The sequence below is a fragment of the Anser cygnoides genome, chromosome 2 (genome assembly GCF_040182565.1).
Source record: "Anser cygnoides isolate HZ-2024a breed goose chromosome 2, Taihu_goose_T2T_genome, whole genome shotgun sequence".
In the NCBI taxonomy this organism is placed as follows: domain Eukaryota; kingdom Metazoa; phylum Chordata; class Aves; order Anseriformes; family Anatidae; genus Anser; species Anser cygnoides.
This window is the reverse complement of record NC_089874.1, coordinates 18,216,467-18,242,407: the sequence shown is the minus strand read 5'-3', so window position 1 is coordinate 18,242,407 and position 25,941 is coordinate 18,216,467. Positions and strand designations below refer to the sequence as shown.

Below are 25,941 nucleotides of genomic sequence, written 5' to 3'. Positions count from 1 at the left end.
AACATGTAAGCTACTGTACTGATGTAAGTTAATTCTCTGCTAGCTCCCTGCTCTGCAGGTAACATCGTCCAGCCAGCCAGCTTTCCCATTTCTTTCTCATTTTGGATTCTTCTATAAAAATTAAACAGTGTAATGTCAAATATCTAAAATGTTTTGGAAAGTGGTAAGGTTATTGTCAGTTAGAAGGATGCTACTTTTTGCATTTTATATATGCAATGTGTTTTTTTTTTATTTGTTTGTTTGTTTTGGTTTGTTTTTTTACATTCGTGTAACAATCTTCTACCTTAACCTGGAAAATGTTTATTTTGAATTACTCTCTGGTGTTCCTATTTAAACCAAAGTGTCATTGTACTACATTCTCAGAAAAAATTGCATTACTTTTTTTTATTAAGCATGAAGATAATTTCCTAATGTAACTAATGATTCTTTTGTTATTAAGTGAAACCAGGCTGCACAAGCCAATATTACCTAGTTTTGATCACAGAGAAGTCACCATAAAATACTGAGATGAGATAGGAGCCCAAGTATAAGTGAAACTCAGTCATTCCTTTTGACATCCCATCTATAGGAATACTGTCTAGTGGATTATGCTTTAGAATTTCAATGAGCAGCTGCTATTTTAAGGATCCTTCTTGTCATAAAACATCATGGGAGATTACAGCATCCTGTAGCTGATTCAGCTTATTAATTCAAATAAGATCTATTTCATTACAGTTTCATGATGTGCATCATGGAAGCTTTTCTGCTTGCTGCTTGTATCTTAATAATATGGTTGAAGACCAGCAATTGCATAAGAAAATGTAATATGGTATCTCTTAATTCTGAGCCATCTGTCATGCCGGAGCCTGGAAGACTTGGTTATCAGCCATCCTCCAGGAGCCCATGGGAAGTGATGAAGTGAACTCGCTCCATATCCTACTGGGCAGATGGTAGCATTACAGAAACTGTCAGCGCTCACATCCCATTCAGTTGTCAGGATGCAGGCACAAAAGGCTGAGTGGTCACATACACCAAAGGCTTTGAAGGTCAGGCCTTGCGCGTTGGCAGTGCGGGAAGGGGGAGCTGATGTTGCTGCTATGGTGTTGCAGAGAAGCTATTAAAGAGTTCCTTTCAGTTTCAAGGAGATTTCCTCTATCAGTTCTCTTAACCAGCCCTTCTCACAAGCACTTGAAGTAGGAAAAAGTCAATCATTAGGTGTGTTGTCTAAGAGAGGAAGTCCTTTGTCAATCATTTGGTGTTGTTGTCTAAGAGAGCTTCTCTGAGGATGTCAGTGTCACTGAAACACTCATTTCTGACAGATTCATCCAGAGCAGTATCTTCTCCAATATCTTCCCTTTTCCCCCTTGATAAAAGTAGTCCTGATAACCCTGAGCAGTAACAGCTGGTTTCATGAATGTAACATCCGTGTGTCCGTACAGCCATAGCCCGCGGTTAAGCTGCCCCTACGCCACTGTTATCTTTGGGAGATAACACAGACTCATTCCTTTCCTGCCACTAGCTCCTACAGGTATATAATTAACTTCCTACCTATATCAGTGATACATTTATTACTCTTCTGTCTTGTTCTGCTACTCTGGTCATTGATTAAAATGAGAATCAAAACTCCACCTGTCCACTGCTCCAGGGGAAAAGTGAATGAAGTTAATATTATGCACCTGAGATGCAGAGCCTTCATGGGGCTGTAGGAGAGATTCTTATTGTTCACACCCTTGTATGATCATATAGACTGAGCCATAATCTATCCTTTGAATTAAGAGCATCCTGAGAAATTAGATCAATCTGGATAATAGAAAAGTTTAGGTGTATATTCTGTCTTCTCTCTCAAATGGATCAGCAGATCTATTTAGGTCAGTATTTCCAGGACAGTGTTATTGATTTTTTTTTTCATTTTACAGTTTCTCTCTGGCTTAGAAATGAAGAGGTATGAAGTCTAATAATGTGTGCTTTTCTGTTGTATATGGCAGTTAACTGCTTTTTGAAACACTCCGTGTGCTGCCTTCTTCACTCAACCTTGACTGCCATTCAGACTCAAGTGAATGACACATAATGAAAGGTCATTGGGGTTAGAGGTCTTTGAACTCATTAATATTAGCCATCATTCATTTTCATGATACTCAATTTACAATGAATTCAGGATAGCACAACTGTGACATTACATCATAAGTTAATAAAACACTTTTATACCTATCCTTTGGAAGAGAGATGTTTTTTTTAAATAGATCAAAAGGCTTAATTACGTGTTTCATAATGTGGGGAGCAGTACGCACAGGACTGAAGGTAGCCCTGGTATATATGGGAGCACCGTGCAGTGGGTAACTGCTACTCCATTAGGTAATACAGGCAAAATTTATGGAGGGGTGGCAGTTCCTAGAACATCCTTCTCTTCGTAAATCCATGCCTGTCCTCTGACATGCTGAAGGATTAAAGAAAGTCATTCTTCTATTCATCGCATACAGTTTAACTGATTTTCTAGATTTTCAAGAAAAAAACATTGCAACACACCATGGACACAGCTTTTGTTAATAGGTTACTCTCAGTCTCAATGAGAAGTCAAGGATATTTGCAGTCTTCAGCAAACAAACAAAAAAAAAAAAACTCCTTTATCGTCTTTTAATCATGCTGAATACTTTTCTGCAGTTCCTTAAAAGCAGTAAAAATATTGTAGAGGTCAACCCACGACAATTTATTTAATTAATTTTTAGAAAGTATACGCACCATCCTTCTCAAAGTAAGAGCTTTTCCAGGTGTTTGAGGATGGGAGTCAAACAGTTGAGGCCTCTTTGATCTTGAGTCACTTTTGCAAATCTTGGCCACTGTACATCAGATAGATCTAAGCAATAGATTGGGAATGTAAATATAGCTCCAGATGATTAAGAAATATCTTTTACACTGCAGACCAGGGGAGTAAGTAGAGACTGAAATCTCTGTCTGCAAATACTTTCCGCAAATCTTTCAGTTCTACAAGACTGGTTTTAGCTCTTGCATATTCGTGGGAAACATCTTTACCAAATATGCCAGAGGAAGCCCTTAAATACATTGATAAAATGTGCCTTCTGTTGCTTGTTACAGAATGAGTATTTATATGAAGGTGTTGATGCAAGAGTTATAGAATATGAAGACAACAGACCACTCTTAGATATGTTCCTGCAGAAACCAATGGGTTTATTATCCCTGCTGGATGAGGAAAGTCGATTCCCACAAGCAACAGATCAGACACTTGTAGGTAAGTTTATGGTTTATTTAAAAAGTTTTGTATGATGTCTCCCTGTTACATTTCTGTTTGCAGTGTCCAGTTTGGGGTATATGCTAGCTGTATATTTTCAGTGAGCCCACATTTCAGTATCACAGCATATTTCAGGGAGGCATGCATGCAAGGATGGAAACATCTTTGAAGTTGATTTAGGAAACATGATCAGTAGAAATGAACCTAAGCTGCTGGTCCACATTTTTAATTCTTCTGCCTTCAGGAATTTTTAGCTACAGGGCTTAAAAAATAAAGATCAAACTGAGCTAGAGCTCTAGGTTCATATGCCAAGATGTTCAGCCATAAAGTTCAGCTCTGAGATTGTCAATGAACCATATCTGAACAATAATTTTAGTATTCTTTAAGGATAATGGCTGCAAACCTGCTTCAGTGTCTTTCAGCAAATTATGTGTCCTATTCTTTCTATTCAGAAATAAAAATTAAAACATCTGAATATGTTGTGATTTGGATCTTGATAATTTCAGTGCTTCTGAGTCTCCAGTACAGAGCCCCAGACAAACTGGTAAATGATTCCTCACAATTCCCCAGTGTGGTAGGAAAGATTACTACGTTGTTTCATACATGAAGATCAAAAGCTTAGAAAGGTAAATGATTTTCTGAGGTCACACATTAAAAAACGGTAAAAAGAAAATAACTGATTCAAGAGCTCCCATATTCTCTACACAGTGCCTTTTGTTACAAAGAACATTTTTCTTCCTTTTCCCTTAAAAACATCAGTCTGTTTTGTGCCACTGCATTGTCTAAGAAGTTACACAATATCTTTAAAGGGATCTGGCTTCAGAACACAATTATTGTACAATAACTCCAGTAAGATAAATTTAACTCCAGTAAGATAAACTATGTGTTTCATTTCAGAAAAATTTGAAGACAATTTGAAGTCAAAGTATTTTTGGAGACCCAAAAGAGTAGATCTAACCTTTGGGATTTATCATTATGCAGGAAAGGTAAGAGACCTAATGATATTGGTTGGGGACTGGGGAACTGTAGGGCTGGAAGGAAATGGAAGAGGTCAACTGGGTTGGTTCTCAGCCTTCATCTATTCAGACCTGACATGGAAATGTTGGCAGTGCCATATACCTCAAAAGTAAATTGAAAATTTATTTTCCTTCATACACACATACACACAAAATCAATAACAGAGCTGTGTTTTTTCTTAGATGTCACCAAGTGAATGAACTGACTGTACTATAGCAGAACCAAAAAATCACCATTATGTAACGCAACTCGGAGCTTCTTGCCCTAACTCCCCTAAGTCTTCTGCTGTGCTTTCTCCTACTGCTTCAAATAAGGCTCCAGCTCCATTCTTTCTCCCTTTTAGCCCAAATCCTAACTCATTCACCCCATCAGCCTTACTTCTTAGTCCTGTACTTTGTCATCAGCCAGACAATGCAGGCCCTGCCTTCTGCTTCATTTGATGAACAGCATCTTGCCCTCCTCTACTAGATGACTTATTGCATATGCCTTTACAACCTCAGGAGGAGTTGCTGATGTGCTGAGGGAAGATGCCACTGGCCAGCTGAACCTTGCCTTGTGGAAGCACGAGCTCCCACTTCCTTTTGAGCTCTTTTCAGGGGTATAGATTGGGCATCACTGTCTCACATGGGAAACTGTGTTATGCCTCTGCAGTACTGGAGCAGTTGGCCTGGAAAGAGGCAACATCCTGCCCATCAGCTCATGGAAGATAACTTGCCCCTTGTATATCACAGCCAGCTAGAAAGGACCAGGGGTGACTCCTCTGAACCTCACCTTCAACTGACTAACATTTCACAAGTGTGGCATATGTCACTGCTGAGGAGCAGGGAGACATCTCTGCCTGTACCATTCCCAATATCAGCCACTGAAGCTGGGGATGCCACCAGCCCTTTCCAGTGTTGAACATCATTTTTCATTAGGAAGTTTCTCCCACTGCCTAACTTAAATTTCCGTTGCTGTGATTTAAGCTCATTACTTTTAGTCCCATTTACTGTGAACCTGGAGAACATTTTTTCCTCTTCCTTTACAAGCTTTTTTTTTTTTTTAATTTAAGATTGTCAGTGGGTTGTTTTTTGTGCTTTCTTTTGAAATTAAACATGCCAGTATCTTCTACCTTTTGTTACCTTTTGGCCAGGTTTTCTTGTGGTTCATTTCACGAGTCCTGGAGGTACATTTTGAGTTAGGTATACCATACCTGCATGTGTTCAGAGAGATTTCAATTGCAGATTGTGACTTTGAAGGCTGCCTCTATAATTAATACAGAAATCTCTAGGAAGAGGATCCCTAGGAAGAGGATTGCTCCTCTGGGGCAAGTGCGGCACAATATGAGTGGGACAGAAAGACTGTACAATCATATGGGTAATACTGTGTGATAGGGTTGAAAGCAAGTGCATTGTTAATTATGTGTTCACACCTGAACTGGTGTAAAGGAGGACTACAGTGTGGTTGTCCTACTGCTGGATCCACACTGGCTAAAACTAGTGTTAACACATCTGCGTTAGGGAAAAGAAGTGTCTCAAACTTCCTTGGAGTAATAGATTTGCTTTTAGTGACCTGCACCATAATGGTTCTCAGTATTGAAAAGTTAAAACTGTCAGTGATCTAAAGAAAGACTGTGAGTGAGAGTAAGCCTTGTGGCAGAAAAACTGTTTGTGTCTCTTAATATATTACAAGCCACGTGCCAGAGTACTTAAATTTACAGTTACTTTCCAAAAACCCATAAGATGCACTTTTTAAACAGGTTCTGTATAATGCGAGTGGATTCCTAGCCAAAAACAGAGATACCCTGCCAGCTGATATCGTGCTGCTACTGCGATCATCTGAAAACAATCTGACACGACAGTTGGTAACCCACCCTCTTACAAAAACAGGTATTGCTGTTCTGGTAATCTTCCTATCCTCCTTCTCTAGCCTTCATGCTGACCACTGCTGGGTTTCATATGACCATTTATTGATGACTTTATACACTTTGTGGCTTAACTTTCCAACCCTAGAATCTATACAGAATGGAGCCCCTGCCGTCTCAAGCTGCAGGGGAGGGACTGGTCTGGTCAAGTGCGAAGGAAGTGGTAGAGGCTTCTTTCAGGGTCCCCTCTTCAGGTTAGGGGCACGGGACAGGGAGTGGAGTGCATCACTTTTGTTGAGGACTGAACAGAAAGGATCAGGTAAGTCACTGGCCTTTTTTGGACAGGGTATATGTAAGTTGCCTGTTTGTCTCAGTGCAATTTTTCTCTAAAGTAGTAGGAACTAAAGTAGTAGTCCTAACACCTACTGCCAAGAGTGAGGAGACACTCCTCTATTTCCCCATTCTTAGTCCTTTATTGTGTCTAACTGTTGAGGTCCTAGTTGCGAACACTTCCTCAGGGAGTTTTTAAGGGGGTGGAGGAAAGTAACTGGCTCTACAGAAATTGCTCCTAAGTTGCACCTCAGATGAACTAGGCCCTTTGTACAGTGTCCTATGTGCCTTTTTAAGATGGTAGGTAAGTCTCCTTACAACCAGAAAATCTAAGTGGCAAATACCATTTGTGTCCTGTCTTTAAATTCTACCAAGAGGTTACCCAGTAACTGCTGTTACATTATGTATATTATAGCCAGGCAGGGGTTATTTGTTATTGTGTAGTATTGCTCCCTGTGTGAGGGCACTGATGCTGTACAGTACGTACTTTGCAACATTACATTCTTGTACAACTACAAGGAAGAACAGGAAGGCTAAATTGGAAGAGCCTAATGGAAATTTCTCTAAAATTTTATCATAGCTTACAGAAACTGAGGTTTTGGCAAAGCCACTATTCTTCACAAAGGTAGCTTTGCTGGAGAAGTGCAAAATTCAGTCCTTAAGGTCTTTTTTAAGCCAGTATTCTTAAAAAAGCACTAAACACAGTGTCCTTCCCTGAACTTTTTAATGTGTTGATATCTGCTGAGATTTTAAACTATAATTTCTATGGAGCCAAGGTCAGAGCCCAAATGGTCCCAAGAACTTTTGTTATGTTTTACAATATAACTCTGAAAGTTAATCTTCTTGTTAAACATTATCAAACATTGTTTGTAGCCTTTGGAAACTGACCTAAACCATCCACATCCAGCCAACTAAAAGCTAGTTCTCTGGTCTGTCATTCATCTAGAATCAGTGGAAATGTAGAGGCATATCCAGAGTCCAGCCCATCCTGCTCTGCCATCTCAGGTGTTTCTCTTAGGATGGGATAAATCTCTTCTGAAGGTTCCTCTCTTCACGGAATACAACAGGAATCCTATAGACACCTTATGTCCAGACAGCTAATGTTAGGTATAAGTAATCCTCTGTCTTTGCATCCCACCCTGTGACATTCAGCTAAGCACAGGGGATTTCTGGCACTTGATATCATTACATAATAGATGGCACATTAGCTGAGCATCCATATAGTTGCAGCTATTTATCCAACTCTTATCCACCTGTTACTGATAGTACCTGAGCACAGAGAGAGATTACAGGCTCTTGCAATGTGTAATGAGATGTCAGATGTATGATGTTATTAGCAGAAGCAATTGCAGCATGCAGCATTGGGTGGGGTTTATCAACATAAAGTGACATTGTGTAAAGGCCAGAAGCATTTTCATTATTCCTTTAGAAGATCAGTTTCTGTATAAACCACTTCTGTGAACCTCTTCCAAATCATTATGATAGGGGTCGTACTTGACTAAGAGTTCCAAGGTTGGAGTTTTAAGACAAAGTCTATGATAGTAAACAAAACACGGCCAGTGAACAGTAGCTGAAACACTGCCACAGGATTGCCCATTTTGATTAATTGTTAAGCAGCCCTCCCTGGGACACTTCTGGTCCACATCAGCTAGCATTCTCCCAGGAATACCCAGGCACATGTCACAACAAAGTGCAGGCCAGCAATGATTTCCAGTGAGTTCTGTGGGAGGACACAACCCTATTTTTACCAGTTAGTTAGAAGAGTAGAGAAGTATACAGTTTAGCTGTATAGACTTGAGTCATGCCATGTCACGACCTCAGGGCCAGAGAGGGGTGCTAGCACATATTTTTAGCTAATATATGTGTAGCCTTAGAACTAGGATAATAAAATAACATCCTTAGGGTAAAAGCTCACGGATGCTAGAAGATACACCTTTTTTACCTTCTGCAGCAGTGTGTTTATTTTTTTGCTCTAGTAGGTGACGTAAGTGCTGAAGGAGGAAAATTCAGCCCATGTTCCATCATCATGCAATTTCTTCAGAACTTGTTCCATCCCAAGGTGAAAAGAGAAATGAGGACATGCTCAGAAAAAGTCAACGACCTTTATAATCATATGGTTACACTTAATAAGGTGGTTCAACATACTTTTTAGTTTAGATGAGATCTAAGCATTTTGGTAGGTTGCATTCTTTCATCTTCCCATAGGTAACCTGGCACACAGTAAAAGCAAAACTACAATCAGTTACCAGATGTGGACCCCCCAGAAATCAATTAGTCATACAAAGGTAAGAAAACTGATTTTGTGATTCTGCATTTAACCTTATTTTAAACTAGAAAGGCAATACTGTTATTGGTACTGAAAGTGAGCAAGTAACCCCTTCGATGGTTTTTTTTCCCTCTCCTGTTTTCTTTTCTGTTTAGCTGGATATCTTTGTGTTGTGCAATTCATATTCCTTCCGTGAGGTAAAAACCTAACATTTCCCTTCTTTCTGGCTATAGTTTTATAACAATTTCAGAAAAAAAAAATACTTCCTAGCTATATTGTAGCAAAAAGAGAAATTAAAATTTTGGTGTGGAGTACGGTCATGTTCCACAGAGAGTGACCACAATAGCAGTGGCACCAGAATAACAAACAGGACCTCAGACATTGTCAGGTTATTTGTAGCAGTTATTTAGATGTTCTGTTATCAAATTGTGTCCTTGGTGTGTGAGTGTTTGTGTATTGTGTAGCAAAGTAATGTAATGGTGTAACTACTTTGTGCTAGTGATCATGTGGTAACTTTCTCAGTTTTGAGTACTTTTTTTAATTGATGATTTTCTCTGAGGGGTGGTTTGTTGAGGCATTGGGAATGGCATTACATACTCAACAGAGATAAGAAGTGTCTTTTTTTTTTCTTCATCCATATAGAATGAAGCAGGAGATACCGGACATCATCCAAGAGAGACAACCAGTATGAAAACACAGACAGTTGCTTCTTATTTTAGAGTAAGATATCAGATCTTTTAATTTTTTTTTTTCTAGAGTGGAATGCATATTTATTCTTTCACCTTTTGAAATGCACCTGTTGAGTTAGAGTCAGCAGTGATGCATTTAGAGTTTGTGAGCTGCTTATAGGGCTCAGCAGTCTATGCAGTACAAATATATAAAGGAGATCGTGATGTTTCATCTCTAATTGTACTCAAACACACAGCCACATTTCCATCACGATGATGCAGGATGATTGATATGAATTGTCTTTCACTCGCCTGCTTTTCCCCAAAGGAGATAAGGGAAAGTTGGATATCAGTCATATAGCATTTCCTTAAGAGTTTAAGAAGTAAAAAAGCAAAATTAATTAATTTGGAGCAGGAGCTACAGAGAAAGATCTTGACTCCTCAGAGGCTATTCTGAGTGCATTCTTTTGGCTCTTTTATCAGTGCTCTTCATTTTTCCAAGTGCTGGCAGTGCTGCTGATCCTGCCATAGAAAATAGCTGTGAAAAGCACTGTTTCCTCCAAAGTCATGCACAGAGTTGGCTTAATGGTGCCCAGGTCTGAATTTCCAGCTCCTCTTATCTCCCAGCAAAAATGTAAAGGTGGCTCAGGTAATCTTCATGACCTTTAAGAGCTCATTTACATCTATGACAGAGGGCAGTAAGGAGCAGGATCTCTGTTTAGTAGACTTAATTGCATGGCTTTTGGGACTGTCAAAGATAATTCCAGCCCAGGTATCATGGTGATCCAAAGCTGGATGGCGTTTTAACGTTCTGGATGGAGAAATGTATTGAATCTACTTCAAAGCTCTTGTCTTTGATTCAGTGCATTACCAACAAATGTAGCAACTGAAGCTGTGAAGGATTCATTATATTTGCACTTTCCTGTTACTATTTGCTGTAGTGGAAATCCCTGCTCAGATCATGCTAGCTAATGCTCTCAAATGAAGATTCAGCTTCATCCCTACTGGTTTACTCATATGCAGATATCCAAGGGTGATTGAGAAAAGCATCTGCTACCTCAGGCTGAGTAGAAAAAATATATATGTCCGTTAGCTTGCCCTATTTGTTTGTGTTCCATTGCCACGAGTGATAAATCTAATTAAGCACTTTGCTGCTTGGTGCAGCATTTGTCCAAAATGGGATTGCATATTTTAATAGGAAACATATGTCTCTTGATGGCCTACACCAGTTTCATGTATCTAACCTACTGCTGAACTGCATTACATCCTGGCTGCCTCTTTCTGTTGAGTCAGGCTGAATCCTGAGTAATGAGCCTCTTCACTTGTGTTTCTATAAGATATTCCCATGAAGCAATTTTATGAAATACAAGTCAAGCTTGTTTACAGCCAGATTCACCTCAGTTGTCATGGGGAGCTACAGACAGCATCCCTCTGTTAGTCTGGCACCCTGGTGAGGTGGGAGGAGTGCAACTTTTGAATTGTGATTTTGTGCATTTCTAGTTTTACCCTCCTCAAAGGTTTGTTCCTGGCAGGGCAGCTGTAGTGTCACCATCAGCCCTAATGAACAAGATATGCTGTATCAGAATAGAGTAAGCAGCCCCTCTTCCAGGGTGACTTTAGGTTCCTCCATCCTATTGAAAGGATGGCAATATTTACTGGCTTGCTGCACTTCCACTGTCCACCCTTAGACTGATGATTTACTCTCTGGACAAATAAAGATCTTCAAATATGTGACAACAGGAAAAAAAAAATGCAAGTGGGTTGTAATTGCCTAACAAGAGTCCAAGAAAAGGAAAGAAGTATAAGGAGAGTTTCTGTTGTATATTAGACGAGCTGATGTAGCTGGCAAGCATGGAGAGGCTTCCAGGGACACTACCCTTTCATCAGGTCTGACAGCATTTAACAGCCTTTAACAGCCACACTGTCAATAATAAAGCTCAGTAACAGCTGCACAATCCAATGCCAGGCTAACTGATGCAGTTGCCCCAAACACCTATTTGTTCTCTGTCTTCAGTATTAGGCATAAAATGGGCATTCATGTGCTTGTGCATTTCATGAGAATAAGTGGCATGCTTTTAGAAATATTCCTCATTTAACATTCCCTTCTGCAGTTGTACTCAGAATTCAGTTATGACTTCGCAAACAGTGCTTTGCTTCTGCTAAATGTTCGGCTTGATATGAACTTGGTGTGGCAGACTCAGCCTAACAGCTGCTGCTATATGCATTGGTCTTCAAGGGAGCCTGCAAAAAAGAGATCATTTTTTAGAACCATAATTAAAGATAATGTTGCTTCCAAGACCAAAGCAGGTGTTCAGTTATTGGCAGTACCATAAATTTTGCATATACCAAAACTGTACTTTGTGAGAATGTCCTGGGTGGACTGTGATACGCCCATGTGGAGTCAGTTTCTCTAAAGTAGTATATGCTGATCTTTTCAAAGCTAGAACTCTTGTTACACAATTTACTTCATCTATCATTAAAGTACCAGCTTACTGAAATCTAAATGGATTTGCACATGAAATAAATCTGATCATATGAAATGAAATTTCAGCTACACCTGGACCTGCATAAAAGTTTTATACTTCTCCTGATAGCAAATATCTTGTTCCTTTCTGCAGTATTCCCTGATGGATTTGTTATCCAAAATGGTCGTTGGCCAGCCTCATTTTGTCAGGTGCATCAAGCCAAACAATGACCGGCAGGCAAACAAGTTTGATAAAGAAAAAGTGCTGGTTCAGCTGCGTTACACTGGAATTCTGGAGACAGCAAGGATTCGAAGACAGGGTTATTCACACCGCATACTCTTTGCTAACTTCATAAAACGGTAACATTGATGTGAAGAAGTGCCTTTTTCTCTTCTGTCATTGCTGTTCAGTGTTGGTTAAGCATCAGCAATGCGTTTGGCATGGTATTTAAAGAAAAAATACAGAGACATTTCCTGTTAGAAAAGAGATTACAGGCTGGATGACAGGATAGCTCAGGCACAAGATTGGTAAGCCTTTTTGGATTGGTAGGGAAAGATGATGCATCCCAGAATGACTGTTTTATGCTCCATCTGCATTTGATTAAATTATTTGTCGTGCTTATAATCTGAAAATTTTCTTCAAAGACTGGAGGGTTAGAAGTGTAATGCTTCAAATTAAAATGGAGAATCTGGAGTAAGAGCCTCTGAGAAGCACCACCATTTCTCTAGCTCCTGACGTTCAGAACTGTGCAACATCTGCCTTTGCAGGGGGGTGATAATTTGGAATGGCTAATCTAGGACTGAGAAGTTCATTAAGTTCATAGTTCTGTTTGAAATATGCTTTCTAAGTATTAGTCATATGTAAGAAGAATAATGAACTCACTATTATTTTATAATCCCTTTAACTCTCTTCTTCTGCCTCCTCAAAAAATTAATACTGAGCATTTAACCTAGATTTCTCCTTTACAAATAAAGACGCTGATTATTTGCCTCAATCAGAATTTAAGATTTATGGAATGGGGAGTAAAACTGGGAAGAAGCAAGCAACACCCACTCAGACAGAAATGCGTAAAAGTAACAGTGCACTAGAAAGAGAGAGCTAGCCGCAGAGTGCTGCTGGCACATAAGGAGAGGAAAGAGAAAGTAAAGTTTTTATAGCTCAGTATCTGGAAAGAGTATTGCTGGGACTATTACTGTCTTGGAAGAGTGCAGGATGAGAAAAGGTAGTTATCACTGCACCAAGATGTGTTGTGGCTTTTGGTTGCTGCTTTTTATCAAAAACTGCTGTGCAGGTAAAAGAGAGACAGTCAGTGAGCACAATGGGGAAGCTCTCTAGAGAGTGTGCCCCTGATTGCAGTGAGGCTGTGCAGGCCTGAAGCACTGATGATATGGCGCTCACATAGAGATGGATTTTTAATAAGTACCTGTCTCTTTGTCTTTCTTTTATTAGTAGTTGAGACTTACAGGTAGACCTGGGATATTTGAAAAGTTATTTTGTTAAAATAAACCAATTCATTGTGTAATAAAAAAAATATATGTACATATACATACATATATATATAGGAATTGGTGGTCATAATACAGGAATAAGCATTGTCTCCTTTTTTATAGTCCTCTGGGAAATCGTTATCTTCATCTAAAGTTGGTACAACCCAACTTGGTGTATAAACTTTGAGTAACAAGAGAAAAAGCAGAACACAGTGTCAGGAACACACGTAATGGTATTCACATATTTTTTCTGAATTAAAAAACAAAACAAGACAAAATAAATCAAAACAAGACAAGTATAGTTCATTTTGTAATGAAATTACATTCTGGAAAATGCAAGTGCTTTCCTACCTACCAGCTGAGTTGGTATGTTATAGGTAATTTTTATGCATGAGCATCCTGACCTCTTTTCTCAGTCAGAGTTAGTTCTGAGAAATTAGTTTGCCAAATTAAATGCTTACATGATATGTCAAAACATCAAATATTATGTTCCAAAAGGATCTATAAAGCTGAATCCAAGAAGGTAACAAGAGCTGGGATGAATCTCACATGTTTACCATCTAAGCACTTGAAATAAAACAGGAAATCTTCGCGACATTTCTAGATATGAAGTAAGCTAATTTAGGCAGAAAAACACAAATATTTTTATCTTGCCACTGAAATCACTTTCACAGAGAGTCAGAGCAGCAAAGCACTGGCACACAGCCCCATTTGGGTTGCACACTTTTTTAAACCTTTCAATGTTGACATAGAATTAAACAGCCCTCCAGGGTGTGCAATATGTCACTCATCCACTTTTAATTGAGTTTCTTAGTGCTGCATATAAATCACAGCAATTTTTTTAGTGAGCTTTTTTTTTTTCAGTGCTATGTTTTCTTTCATGCAACTGTTTTTATTGTTTAAATGAATGATTTAAATGTATTTGCATATATTGTTCACCGTTAATGGAATAACAAATCATATATTTGTCTTTAGGTATTATCTCATCTGTTACAAAACAAATGATGATCCTCCAGTCAGCCCGGAAACCTGTGCTGCCATCTTGGAAAAAGCTCACCTGGACAACTGGGTTCTTGGAAAAACTAAAGTAATTAGATATAGATATAGATATATACACTGTAACAGCATTATTGCACTATGTCACTTAATTTATTAGACAATTGGTTTTCTCATCCATTTGATTGGTGTAGCTCTTGGTCTCTCCTGGTACTAAAACAAAAACAAAACAGAAAAACAGACTTTGCTGGGTAATGTTCCATGATTCCTGGCTGAAATCCTGAGCCAGTAGTGTGTTAAAATTCTGATTGACTGTAATGAGGCCACAGTCTGCCTCACCTGTACGAAGCAGTATGTGACAATGACACTGCTTGCATCATTTTTCCAAAAATGTGATAGTAAGGATCAGCTCATACTTCTTTCTTGTAGCAGTCAGACTCACAAGGGGAGGGGAGAAGGTTTTCACCTTCCAGCTAGAGGGATCTGTGCTAGAGTTTGTTGAGCACTGGGAGAAGACATAGATCTCAGATATGTGAAGTCGGAGGAAGGCTTTTCTTGATATACAAGAAATATGTTTGTTCCCATACTCATGCCATTGGTTCTAGCTCACCAGCCTTCCCAGTGCACCCAAGAGGCCCCCCCGGCCCTGACATGATGGATCCCAGGAGATCTGCCAGAAAAAAAATAAGCTGTCAGACAAATACTGCACCAAGTCTCAGTCTTCTAATGTAACAGAAGTGCATGGAAAAGGGAGAGGGACAAATGGATCCTAGATGGATCCTAAACTGCACGAAATACAAAAACACCTCAGAGCAGAAGAAACAATTCTTCTTCTGAGACATATTCCTGGATAGGCCGGACAAGCCATGAAGTTACCTCCTCCTCAACATTTATTTCCCTTTGCTGTCTTAGTGAGGCTAATGGATAACATGTAGTGAAGGGAAGGGTGTTTTGAGATATGAGATCTATATTGTATGTTTACTTAATTAGAGTTAACCTGTATCTGTACTAGAGTGATCAAAGATCACGGGGAATTCTGTAAAATGAGAGTAATTGTTGTCTTAATTGCACAAGCTCTATCTACATATTCTATTTTATACTAATGTAAACCAGGAATGTGTTTGTATCCCTCATGCTGGGCTAGTTGTTAAGGATCTACATGAGCTTCATGCTTGATAAAAGCAATTTAGTAAATAAACAATGCCTTACATTTAAACTGGGAAAGTTTTAGATTTGGATCACCTGTATGCAATATACATCAGATTTCTGAGGTTAGCGAAACCATCAGACTCTTAGGTTTGAAAACAGATTTGTAGTTACAGCCCGAGGTTTTGCACTGGGACTATGAAACAGGGCCACTCTGTCTAAGCCGCATTAACTAGAACTACTGCTTGTCTGCTTACTCTTTTTAAGGTGTTCCTCAAATACTATCACGTGGAGCAGCTGAATTTAATGCGAAAGGAGACAGTTGACATGATTATTTTGATTCAGGCTTATGTCAGAGGGTGGCTGGTGTCAAGGAGATACAAAAAGATAAAGGAACAAAGGGAACAAAGTGCTATTAAAATACAGTCAGGTAATAGTTTTAAAACATTTAGCATTTTCCTTAAATCTAGCACATGTGTGTAGCTGATAGATGGATGTGCATGCCGGATGTGGATTTTGCTGTTTTTCTGCTGTTACATTTTACAAAATATCTAATACTTCATGATATTTATTTTTATGAAGAAAAATTTCTTTTAACCAGCTTATGACAATCTTCTTACCAAAGCTACATTTATCAATGTTGCATTTAAAGACAGTTTTAACAATGGAAGGACATGATTGCATAAATGATACTGTTATTAATAATATTCTGACATGCTCTGACAGTTGTGCAATATAATAATGAAAATATAATGTATTAACTGTCCAAGACAATAAGACCAATTATGCCTTTGATGAAGACGTCAGTTGAAATTTTTAATATATTTCAAACAGCATCTTATTTTACATTTTGATTCTCTCATGTTTGTATTTATTTCATTCTTAATAATGTTACTCACCATAAAATGTAGTTTTTTATGGAGATTCGTATTGCTTGTGCTTTTTTGCCATTTTTGGGAAGATAAAGCCTGAAAAAAAATATGAATATTTTAATGGAGGCCTATGATTCCTTACAGACTCTTTTTATTTTTAAAGCCTTTTTGTGTATCTTAATGGATTATTTATTTTTTCATATCTCTTTTCAGCTTACAGGGGTTTTGTTGCTCGTAAAGAATACACAAAAGCAAAACGTAATCAAAAAATGGAAAAATACATTGTTAGACTTCAAGCAAGTAAGAATTGTTTGCTTTCCATGTTTTTAACATGCTATCCAAACACAATATGTTGATCCAGATTCTTTGCTGTTACCTAGCTACACTGATTGACTATGCTCATTTACAGATTCTAACGTATAATTTATCTATTATATATCTATATGCAGTGGTTGAGGCAGGTCAATGTATTCCACTACGTGTACCTCAAAGCAGCATAGAGGCCCTTTCCACAGCTGGGAGGTGGGCTGGTTAAATGCCACGGCAAGACTTTCACTCCTAATTTGTTATGTCTAATTATTGCAGCTGATGCTGTTGAAGCCCTGTATGAGATTATGTGCATATAATGTGTGTGTGCATGCTGTTCAGTTGGGAATAGGTTTTGCTACATATCAGTTATGTTTGAGAAGACTACAACCTGTAATTTCACTTGTATCTGATTCTTTTTTTTTTGCCAGGACTCAGTCTGAAATTATTCTGCCACTTCTGCAGCAATAATCACCTTGCACCTTGTTGTATACTATATGACATCCCTTTTTCCTTCCTTTCTGTCCCTCCTGTCCCTGCAGAGATGTCCCAGAGCCAGATGTAGTCTAGGCAGCTCTGAAATCAGTGGCAATACAACTCAGAGAGGCACAGGTCTGAAAACAGCTGGCACAAATCTGCACAGTGCTTTTAGTAATTACAAAGGTAGTTACCCCAAACATAAGCTAATGCTGCCAGTACCCAGGCTATCTAGATGTAAACTTCCTCTGATATGCCTTCATGAGTATATACCAACACTAGTGTTGGTTTTAATCATTGTCACAAGCATCTGTTAATTACATTGAGCCAATGTTAGAGTGTACTGAAGAGCACTTTGCTGCAGTCAGTATAATTTTATCAGCATAAAAAGCAACCTAAAACCAGAATAAAATTCAGTGATGTGCCAAAAATAATTACCCATCTGAAACTTGTCAATTATTATAGAATATTTTGCAAATGCAAAACTATGAATTTATCACTTTACTCAGTTTGTTGATCTCCCCAGTGTTTCCTCTCGTCCACCTTCTTTATCTTGAACATAGTTTCAAGGTTTTTTTCAGTGCACAAGAAGCTAAAGCAGAAGGAAGTGCATTTTTACTTAACTCTCAGAGTATTTTTTCCTATTTATTTTTAAGTCAATACAAAACCTCTCTTCCAGTTTGAAAGCAATGCTTAGATAGCCACAATATCAAAACAAAAGCAAACTTCAAAAGTGAACCAGAATAAGTCTAAAAAGGCCATATTTGGCTTACATAGCATGTCCACTGACAATGTAACTTGATATATTTAAAATTATCTCCTGTTGACTTATTTTTAAAGGGAAATGGAATGAGAATTTGCCCAAGAAGTCCAAGAAACTCTGAAAGTATTCAAAATGCTTTACAATTTGCACTTTTCTAAAGCCCTGCCAGACAGCAAAATGAAACCCAAGTGTGCCACTTTGAACAAATATTTGAGTTCCTTTACTCTATGTCCAGTTATCAATATGTAATTTATGGCCCTTTCATACAGTGCTTCTTACACCGATCCACTGCAACTAGTGTAGCCCAAGCTGGTCTAAATTGTGAATAGGGAATGCTAAAGCAAAAACAAACAAACAAACAAACAAAAAACTAACATAATGTTTTATGAATGTGTTAGGACAGACTGCTTATGCTCCTCTCCTGTTCTTAAGTGAGCTTGACCTTCCTCTGTGATGCACAACACTCAGCACAGTTGGAATGAGAGTTCCCATATCTACCATCTCCTCAGGGTAGTTAAATCACCTGAATCCTCTATCCCCATAGTCCTGCTATTGCATTTAGAGTTAGAGTTCAACAGAAATATTTTGACAAAACACTTTGTTCATCTTATTTTGCCAGGGATTAGCGGATTTGTGCAGAATCTTTGAAATTGCAGGCTTGTCCAAACCACAGCACTGTGGAGAGTGTGCTAGTTTCCATTAGGAAATGATTTGCAACTTCAGGAATTTTTGAAGCAACATTCTGAATGGGATTCAGTTTCTGATTATGACACCTCAGTGTAGATCTCTGAAAGTGACCTAGGTTTCTAAACTCCTCTTATAGTCAGCAGAGCCTAGAGTTTGAGTAATTTTATTCTAAACCACCAAATGCTCAGCAAATTTGTACCTATATTGGTATCTGGTGCCATTCGAGATGCCCCAGGTTATCGTGTCTGGCCTCCAGCTTTATTTCATGTGGCACACCCAACTTCCTCTCAGCAGAAAGCCCAGTCTGTTTCGACGTGTCTGCCAGCTCCATGTGGATGCTTTAGGCATCGTGGAGTATTTCAGATGGCACTAGATACTCACGTGCCAGCAAGCATATTAAGCCCCTAGTGACTACTCATTGACTTTAACAAGAGTTTAGAGACTTAGCACAATTGCAAACACCTTCATATACACACCTAACTTTAGTTACCTTCACCTGGAGCTGAATCCCAGTCCTTACACTACCAACTGGTATAGTGGTGAGGGTGCATATGTGTCTGGTGAGAGACCTATCTTTGAGTATTTATCCTGGTTCACAACAGAAACTTGAACTTAAACATGCCACAAAGCAAAAGTACTGAGTATGCTTGCCACAGTGTGCCTGGTTATTTGGGAGCTTAGTTCACTTTTCATGCTGAGCTTTTTCATTTTGAATAATGAGTCTTTGCAAAAGGAGCATGAGCGAGGTCTGATATAATTGCTGAGCTATAAAATTTTCAGTTTCTCTCTGATCTGGTGAATGTTCAGCTAAGGAATTAAAGTTCCAAGCCTGTGCCAGAAGACAGGCTGGTAATCTCTATAGTCTGATTGCCAGGTGTTTCCCAGGGAAATAAAGACCTTGAGTCAAATCAATTGCCTGAATCAGGCAAAGCAGGTACGTGGCACTGAGAGCACAGTGTTCTAGACGCACTTCGACAGCACTATGGTTCTGTGTCTTTCAACATCTTCCTTTATTTTTTTCATTCCAATAAAATACTGAGAAAGATCTTGCTTGTGTCCTCATGTAGAACGGCTGCAGCTTTCTGAAATCCCAAAAGGTTTTGTGGGACAGAATCATTTCAGCTGAAATGTAATCATAATTACTGCCCCAGTCTGTATGCTCTTATTTCTCCTTTTTTTGTTGTTGTTTGTTTTTGTTATTTGTTTTGTTTAATGATGTTATCATTTAACTCTCTGAAATGTTTGGGATACCCGTTGTTTGTTGCCTAAGGTTGTTTTATATTACAAATTATGTCAGTTGCCAGAGGATACTTACTCAGGAAGAAGAGGAAAGAACTAACTGGGGCAAGGAACAAAGCAGCAACCGTAATTCAGTCTCACTACAGGGGATATAAGGAGAGGAAGAACTTCAAAAAGAGGAGGTAGTAATGTTTTCCATCTCTTCTGTCACTGTGTCCCTTTTTAGTAACTACACTGATAAAAACAGGGTATAATCTAAAAGTGAAGCAAATCAGAATTATTCTAGATGTATATGTAGTAATGTACATTCACTTGGAGTTCTTTCAATGTCAGTAGGCAATTTTCTCATATTTTCAAGCTCAGGGAATAATGGCATATTTAGCGGAAAGATAAACAATACTGTGTTTTACCTGTAATGTTAATGTAACTTGTAAATGAATCTCTTTTTGGAACTGGCTCATTGCAAAAAAAATGCTCAGACAAGAGCAAGAAATAGGCATCTGCAAGGAACTGCTCTCATCTTAAGTCACTGTCTGATAAGCATAGGTGATGACAAGCAGGAACCTAGAAGACTTGCTCAGATCAGACAGCTGAAAGTAAGGGGAGGCAAACCACTTTCTAAATACTTCTGCAAGATGGCTGTATTCCCAGTCACTGAAGAGGAGCACTTTGCACATCACCATCTTGTTTTCAGTGACAGCATTTCAGTAGCTGGAGACTACTCCAGAGAGGTAGAAAGCAGCTGTGAATGAGTCAAAAGTCTTTCTCAGGAGACAAAGGGGAGGAACAGCGTGGCAGATTTCACCTGGCACTTAAGTTTTATAGACAGTAACAAACACAGTGGAGGGAATAGGTCTTTGAAGTTTGACCTGGACCTATGCCCAGGATTATAGAAAGAAAACAGTCCAGTGTGACGTGAGGCAGTTTTCTTTCATTAATACATTTAGGGTTGTGTGTATTTATACACAGTGGAGGTGCTACAAATTTTCTGCCTTACATTCTCGTTAAACTTTCAATTAATTCTTTTTCTGTTTTATCACCTGCCCTTGTGCAGCAATTTTCTGTGAACAGTTTAACAGGGATATCCCTTTTAACATTAAGAAGTATTAGTCAATAGAAAAACATAGATTGGTTTTCTATCTTCAATTCCAGCTATGTGCATTAAATCTTTCCCATCTTGCAATGCATCAAATTGCCTTTTACTACACAAGCATCACCAAAGGTAGTTGCAAAGTTGTTACTATCCTTCATCTCCTTCAGCTATAATTTCTCCCAAAATTCTATTCCATTCAGGGAATCACTTAGAAAGAAACAAACCGAAAATGCATCATCCTTTAGTGAAAAGGAAAAGGATGAAGAACTTCAAGATAATGAGGAAAGTCCAGCTGGAGTGAAGAGTGCCCTTCCAAAAACAGAGGAAGAAGCAGCTATTATTGTTCAGAGCAATTACAGAGGCTACAGAGCCCGTAAAAAAATAAAGGAACAGTGTAAAAAAATAGGAGAGGAAGAATTATCTGTTGTCGAATACCTTGAAGCACAACTGCAGCCACTTCAAAATGTTATACTAGAAGAAGCAGTGAATGAGGAGATTCAAGATGAAGGTGATGCTGTTACTGATAGTGAGCGCACTAGAGATAGCGACATAGGGAATGTACAGGAGCAAAAGAAAATGCCTACTAAAGAAGAGACAGTTTCCATGAAGCAGAACCCTGCAGTAGAGCATGCTGGTGAAGGTGAAGACCAGGCGTCTTTGGAAGAGTCATCCAGCGAAAGCTTCTGTCAAAATCACAGCTGAACCTGATCTCCAGCAAGGGCAAACTAACCAAGACACACTCAGTGCAGACGGGCAAAATCAAGAATCTGCTGTGGTCCAGCCCAAGACTAATGGGGATGTGGAAAGAAACCATGTGAAACATGAAGTGATGATGCATAGAGAATGTAAAGGAATTATAAGAAAAGAGTCAATAAGAGGCTCACGGAAGCATGCTGAAGCAGAAAAACGAGATTCAGAAGACAAAGAGAAGGCAGCAGTGGTTATTCAGAGCAATTACAGGGGTTACAGAAGGAGAGGACAACTCAGAAAAGAAGGGAAATTACCTTGCAAAAGCCAAGAGAAAACTATAAAGAAGCCAACAGAAGCAGTACACATTCAAAATAATGATCCCCAAACAACAAAAGATAGGGAAAGCACTGTTATGGAGGCTGAGGACTCTAAGACACTGAAGGGAGGTTCAGAGAAAGAGCCTTGTGATTTGGCAGCTTTTTCGCGGCAGGTAAGAAGCTTATAAGCTAAATTTGTTAAACATAACACACTGAGCAATGACAGAATGGCAAAGTTATTTAACTGACTTCAGTGGAACCAAGTTTTCACTCTCTCAACTGAGATTGATGGTATTTTTAATTCGTGTTGCATAAAAAGGCATATTTGGGGCTGCAAGAGAAATACCCTTTTCAGGAAGGAGGGAAAGATGAAGTTAGAAAAATGGGGAAAAATTATGTCAGTATTAACCTAAATGCAGAAGCTCTGGCTTTATTGAAATGTGCATTTACCAAGCAAGGCCCTTAATTCAGCATTTGAAATGTCTCTGTAAATAAAACTGTAAGCTGCTGTGTCAGTGCCAGGGACTTGCATGTGTGCCAAGATGCATGCCTACAGTTGCAGAAGCTGTTCTGCATCCCGACATCAGCAAGACACCATCTGCTCACCTGAGTGAACCAATATGAAGTAGCTGCAGGACTGGGCAGTAGTGTGGGGTTTCCTACACTTTTGTTTGGTTGGTTTTAAGGAGAGGGCTGGGAGGTAAGTGTGGTAGGGGCCTGCATAGTAGCTGGAGCAATTCCTTTTAAATTCATTATCAAGCCCACCATTTTACCCTTGCTTACCTTGGAACATATATATACTTACTTATATAATAATGAGAAATCCTGTGTTACATTTTTTCAGATATCGAAATTATCTGAAGACTACTTAGCGTTGCAGCAAAAATTAAATGAAATGATATTGTCACATCAGCTGAGACCTGTGATGCTGTCCAAAGATAAGCAAACTAATGACCAACTTTCTTCTAATGTTTGTCAGTCAGGTAATGTTGAACCTTACTGTTTAGGCCGAATTTTCATTTGTTAACAGGGCTGTCAAGAAACAACTCCTATTCATGGTTTAAAGGCCAGGGACTAGAAAAGGAACTAGCTCTGGCTTCTCATGTAACTCAGGCTGTTTGTTTCTGTACTAAGCCTCATATCGGTATGTGTCTGAAAAATACTTTCCAGAGAAATGTCCAAGCATGACTGGGATTTACACATTTACCATTTTTCTTGGTACTTTGTTTCAGCGCTTCTTAAGATTGGTGAATGGATCATCATGAGGCCTAGACACAGCATATCTAGTAATAATTTTATTTGGTAAAAAATCCACATTGACTCTTTTTTATTCATTGTTCCTCAGCAGTATGTGTCATGGATGAGATATGCAGCTATGTTTTAAAAACAAAATATTTTTAGGTACTATGTCAAACACTTTGCCACGGTTTATCACATTTATGCTGAGTAAAAATTTTAGCTACCCAGAAGTGCAACTGAGTCTAGCAATACTTGCAACTCCTCCCCGTGTTGGTGGGCATGACTTTAAAATTATAAGTAAATTCTTATTAATAATTAGCATCCATTTGACTTACATACTTAAGAGGATATTACCTCTGAAGACACACTCCGAAGATACATATATTCCAGTTAGCATGGGCAGTAGGGTTCTCAAAATGTAACCATTCTTGGAGCAGGTTAGGTGCAGTGGGGAGGAGTACTGGTAGGTGGAAGACATGGCATTCAGAGTGTGCCCCACCAGGAGGTCCACAAAGAGCTGACGAAGTCGCTCAAGCCTTTTCAGTTGGAGTGGACGTAATGGGTTTTCCTCAGCCTGTTTTTTGGGCCGCAGATGCAGAGGAAGACGAGGGCAAACATGGCAGTTGGCTGGGTGGGCTTCCATTTCTGCAGGGCAGCTTGTGCCAGCTATGCCACTTCCCTGCCTCTGGGGAAGAGCTCTGCTCACCTCTGTACAGCTGGGATCAAGTGCAGAAGTGCCCCTGGCTGCCCGGAGCCAATTGTAATACTTGCATTATAACGTTGTGGCATTGGTTGCCATGTTTGCTAAAACATCATTCAGATCCCATGGCTAAGTGGAAGAGATCCTAAAGGTACTGCACCCCCACTTTGCAGTCCTTTCAAGAGGTCAAGCATCTAAAATGAGGGCTTGGTGCTTTGAAAATCTAAACCTCCAAGTATAAACTGGCTGCTCCTAGATAATCTGTGTAGATCAACCTGTTCCCAAAAAATAACAAAAAGAATACAAATGTGAAGTTAAAAACGAAGTTTCGTGATCTTTCACTAAAGGCTGAATAATGTTTGGGTTTGTACTGAGTTCTTTATTAAATATTGCAGATTTTTTATGAGGTAGATCTGAGGGATTAAAAATGTGTGCTATGGAAAATAGCTCTTGGTTCTTACACATTCTTCCTCCAGAAGCCAGGGAAGAGAGGTAGATAGAGGGATGAGAATAAAAAAATCCCTGTTTAACCAGTTAAAGGTCTCATTACTTACACCAGTGAACACAGTGAAAGTGTATCAGTATGTTCATGCCATGCGCAGAATAGAACAACGTCCTCCCTAAGCGCTGCTATAAATTTAAGTAGCTCTGCAAGAGGCAAGCGAATGTCAGAGCTTGTCACCTGTGCAAGCAACCCTGCTTAAATTGGTTACCAGTCAGCCACTTAACTTCCCTTTGTTTTTGAAAATGTCACAGTGTTTTACATCTCTGTGGTGTTATAATACAGTATTTTTCCAATGGTGAAGTGTGTGAAAGTGCTGCTTGTATCTTTTTGAACGTGGAAGTGAAGAGCGTCATACATTTCTTTGAACCAAGTCCCAAGTTTTTAAAACAACAGTGAAACAGTTGTTGAGTGGCATAAGGACTTTGGTCTCATTTTGATGAATAGAAAGAAATGCGACATTTTTACAAGCTGGTATTATGTGGCTTTAACAAAAGGAGGATTTATTTTCTTATTTTTTTCTCCTGGCAATGTGTGCATGTGTGATATGACAGCACTTTGCTCTTTTGTGTACCAGGCATAGTCTTTGGGAATGTTTTGATCCTTTTTTTTTTCTTCTCTTTAAGTTACAGGTGCAAAAAGTGACTGTTTGTTAATAATGTCTAATTGCCTTTTGCAAAAAATGTCAGCAATGGTAATCATAATCCATGTTTGGACAGAGTTACTCTTTTCAACGTGAATGCATTTCAAATGAAACAGTGGGTACTATTTGACCACAAAGCTACAAATGAATTCAGTACAAACAGAAATGTGCTACTAAGGCACAGGCCTGCTAGTGTCCTGCTTTGCCCTTAAATGTTGTAAATCATGAGTTGGCCTCTTCTATCTCAAACCAGCCTTTCCAGCCTGCTTACGGCTCTCCAGCCAGTAACTCACTTAATGCTCTGCTCCAGTAAGTAAAACTGCTCCAAAGCCAGCTTTTATTATAACTGTTGTTCCCAATCTTTTTGTAGCCAGCTGTCCCATGGTACAACAGGCAGTATTACACTTGGAGCTGGGTCTGGTTCCTTGGCCCTTCTTGCCCAGGTGGTCTGAGTTGGGCAGCTGTAGTCCCTGTGTGCTGCGTTCCCGTCGTACCTCACACAAGTTGTGTGGCTACTCGTGATAGATGTGACAAAGGTGACTTTTGACAGATAGTGAATGTTATAAAAGCAAGGCAAGCCAGCTGGCCTCTAGTCAAACTTTGTCCCTTCCAAGCCATGACATGAAATTTCAGTCTCCACACCACGGTCAGTCTGACAGTGAACAGCAGCTCAGCCGCTCGCCTAGGGCATGGCGGGATGGCAGCAGGGGCCTGAGCCTTGATTCCTCACATCCCTGCAGCCGTATTTATAACTGCTAAGCCTCACTGAAAGACCTTTCTTGGTATGGAACGTGAATGTGTTTTTTTTCTACATTCAAACATAATTCACACGACAGGAAAACTGTTTCCTTTCCAGCTAAGATCAGTCAAAAGAAGATGCTGCAGCAATTCCCAGGTGTGCCTGGGAGCTGGTTGGAGCCTAAGCGTTACAGAACTCAATCACAAGGCTGCATTGTCTCAACTTAAGCAGAT

The 25,941-nt window shown here is 39.2% G+C and overlaps 1 protein-coding gene across 1 annotated transcript in view; it reads left to right on the top strand.

The window, feature by feature from the left end:
- The window catches only part of MYO3A (myosin IIIA), a 131,610-nt gene that overhangs the window by 91,516 nt on the left and 14,153 nt on the right, over nucleotides 1-25,941 (top strand). Inside the window, 13 exon segments of the mRNA XM_048048503.2 lie at nucleotides 3,070-3,223; nucleotides 4,121-4,209; nucleotides 5,979-6,108; nucleotides 8,619-8,698; nucleotides 9,322-9,399; nucleotides 11,966-12,171; nucleotides 14,275-14,386; nucleotides 15,709-15,871; nucleotides 16,527-16,613; nucleotides 19,844-19,967; nucleotides 21,079-21,553; nucleotides 21,555-22,058; nucleotides 22,730-22,868. Coding sequence (XP_047904460.2) covers nucleotides 3,070-3,223; nucleotides 4,121-4,209; nucleotides 5,979-6,108; nucleotides 8,619-8,698; nucleotides 9,322-9,399; nucleotides 11,966-12,171; nucleotides 14,275-14,386; nucleotides 15,709-15,871; nucleotides 16,527-16,613; nucleotides 19,844-19,967; nucleotides 21,079-21,553; nucleotides 21,555-22,058; nucleotides 22,730-22,868 — 2,341 coding nt within the window.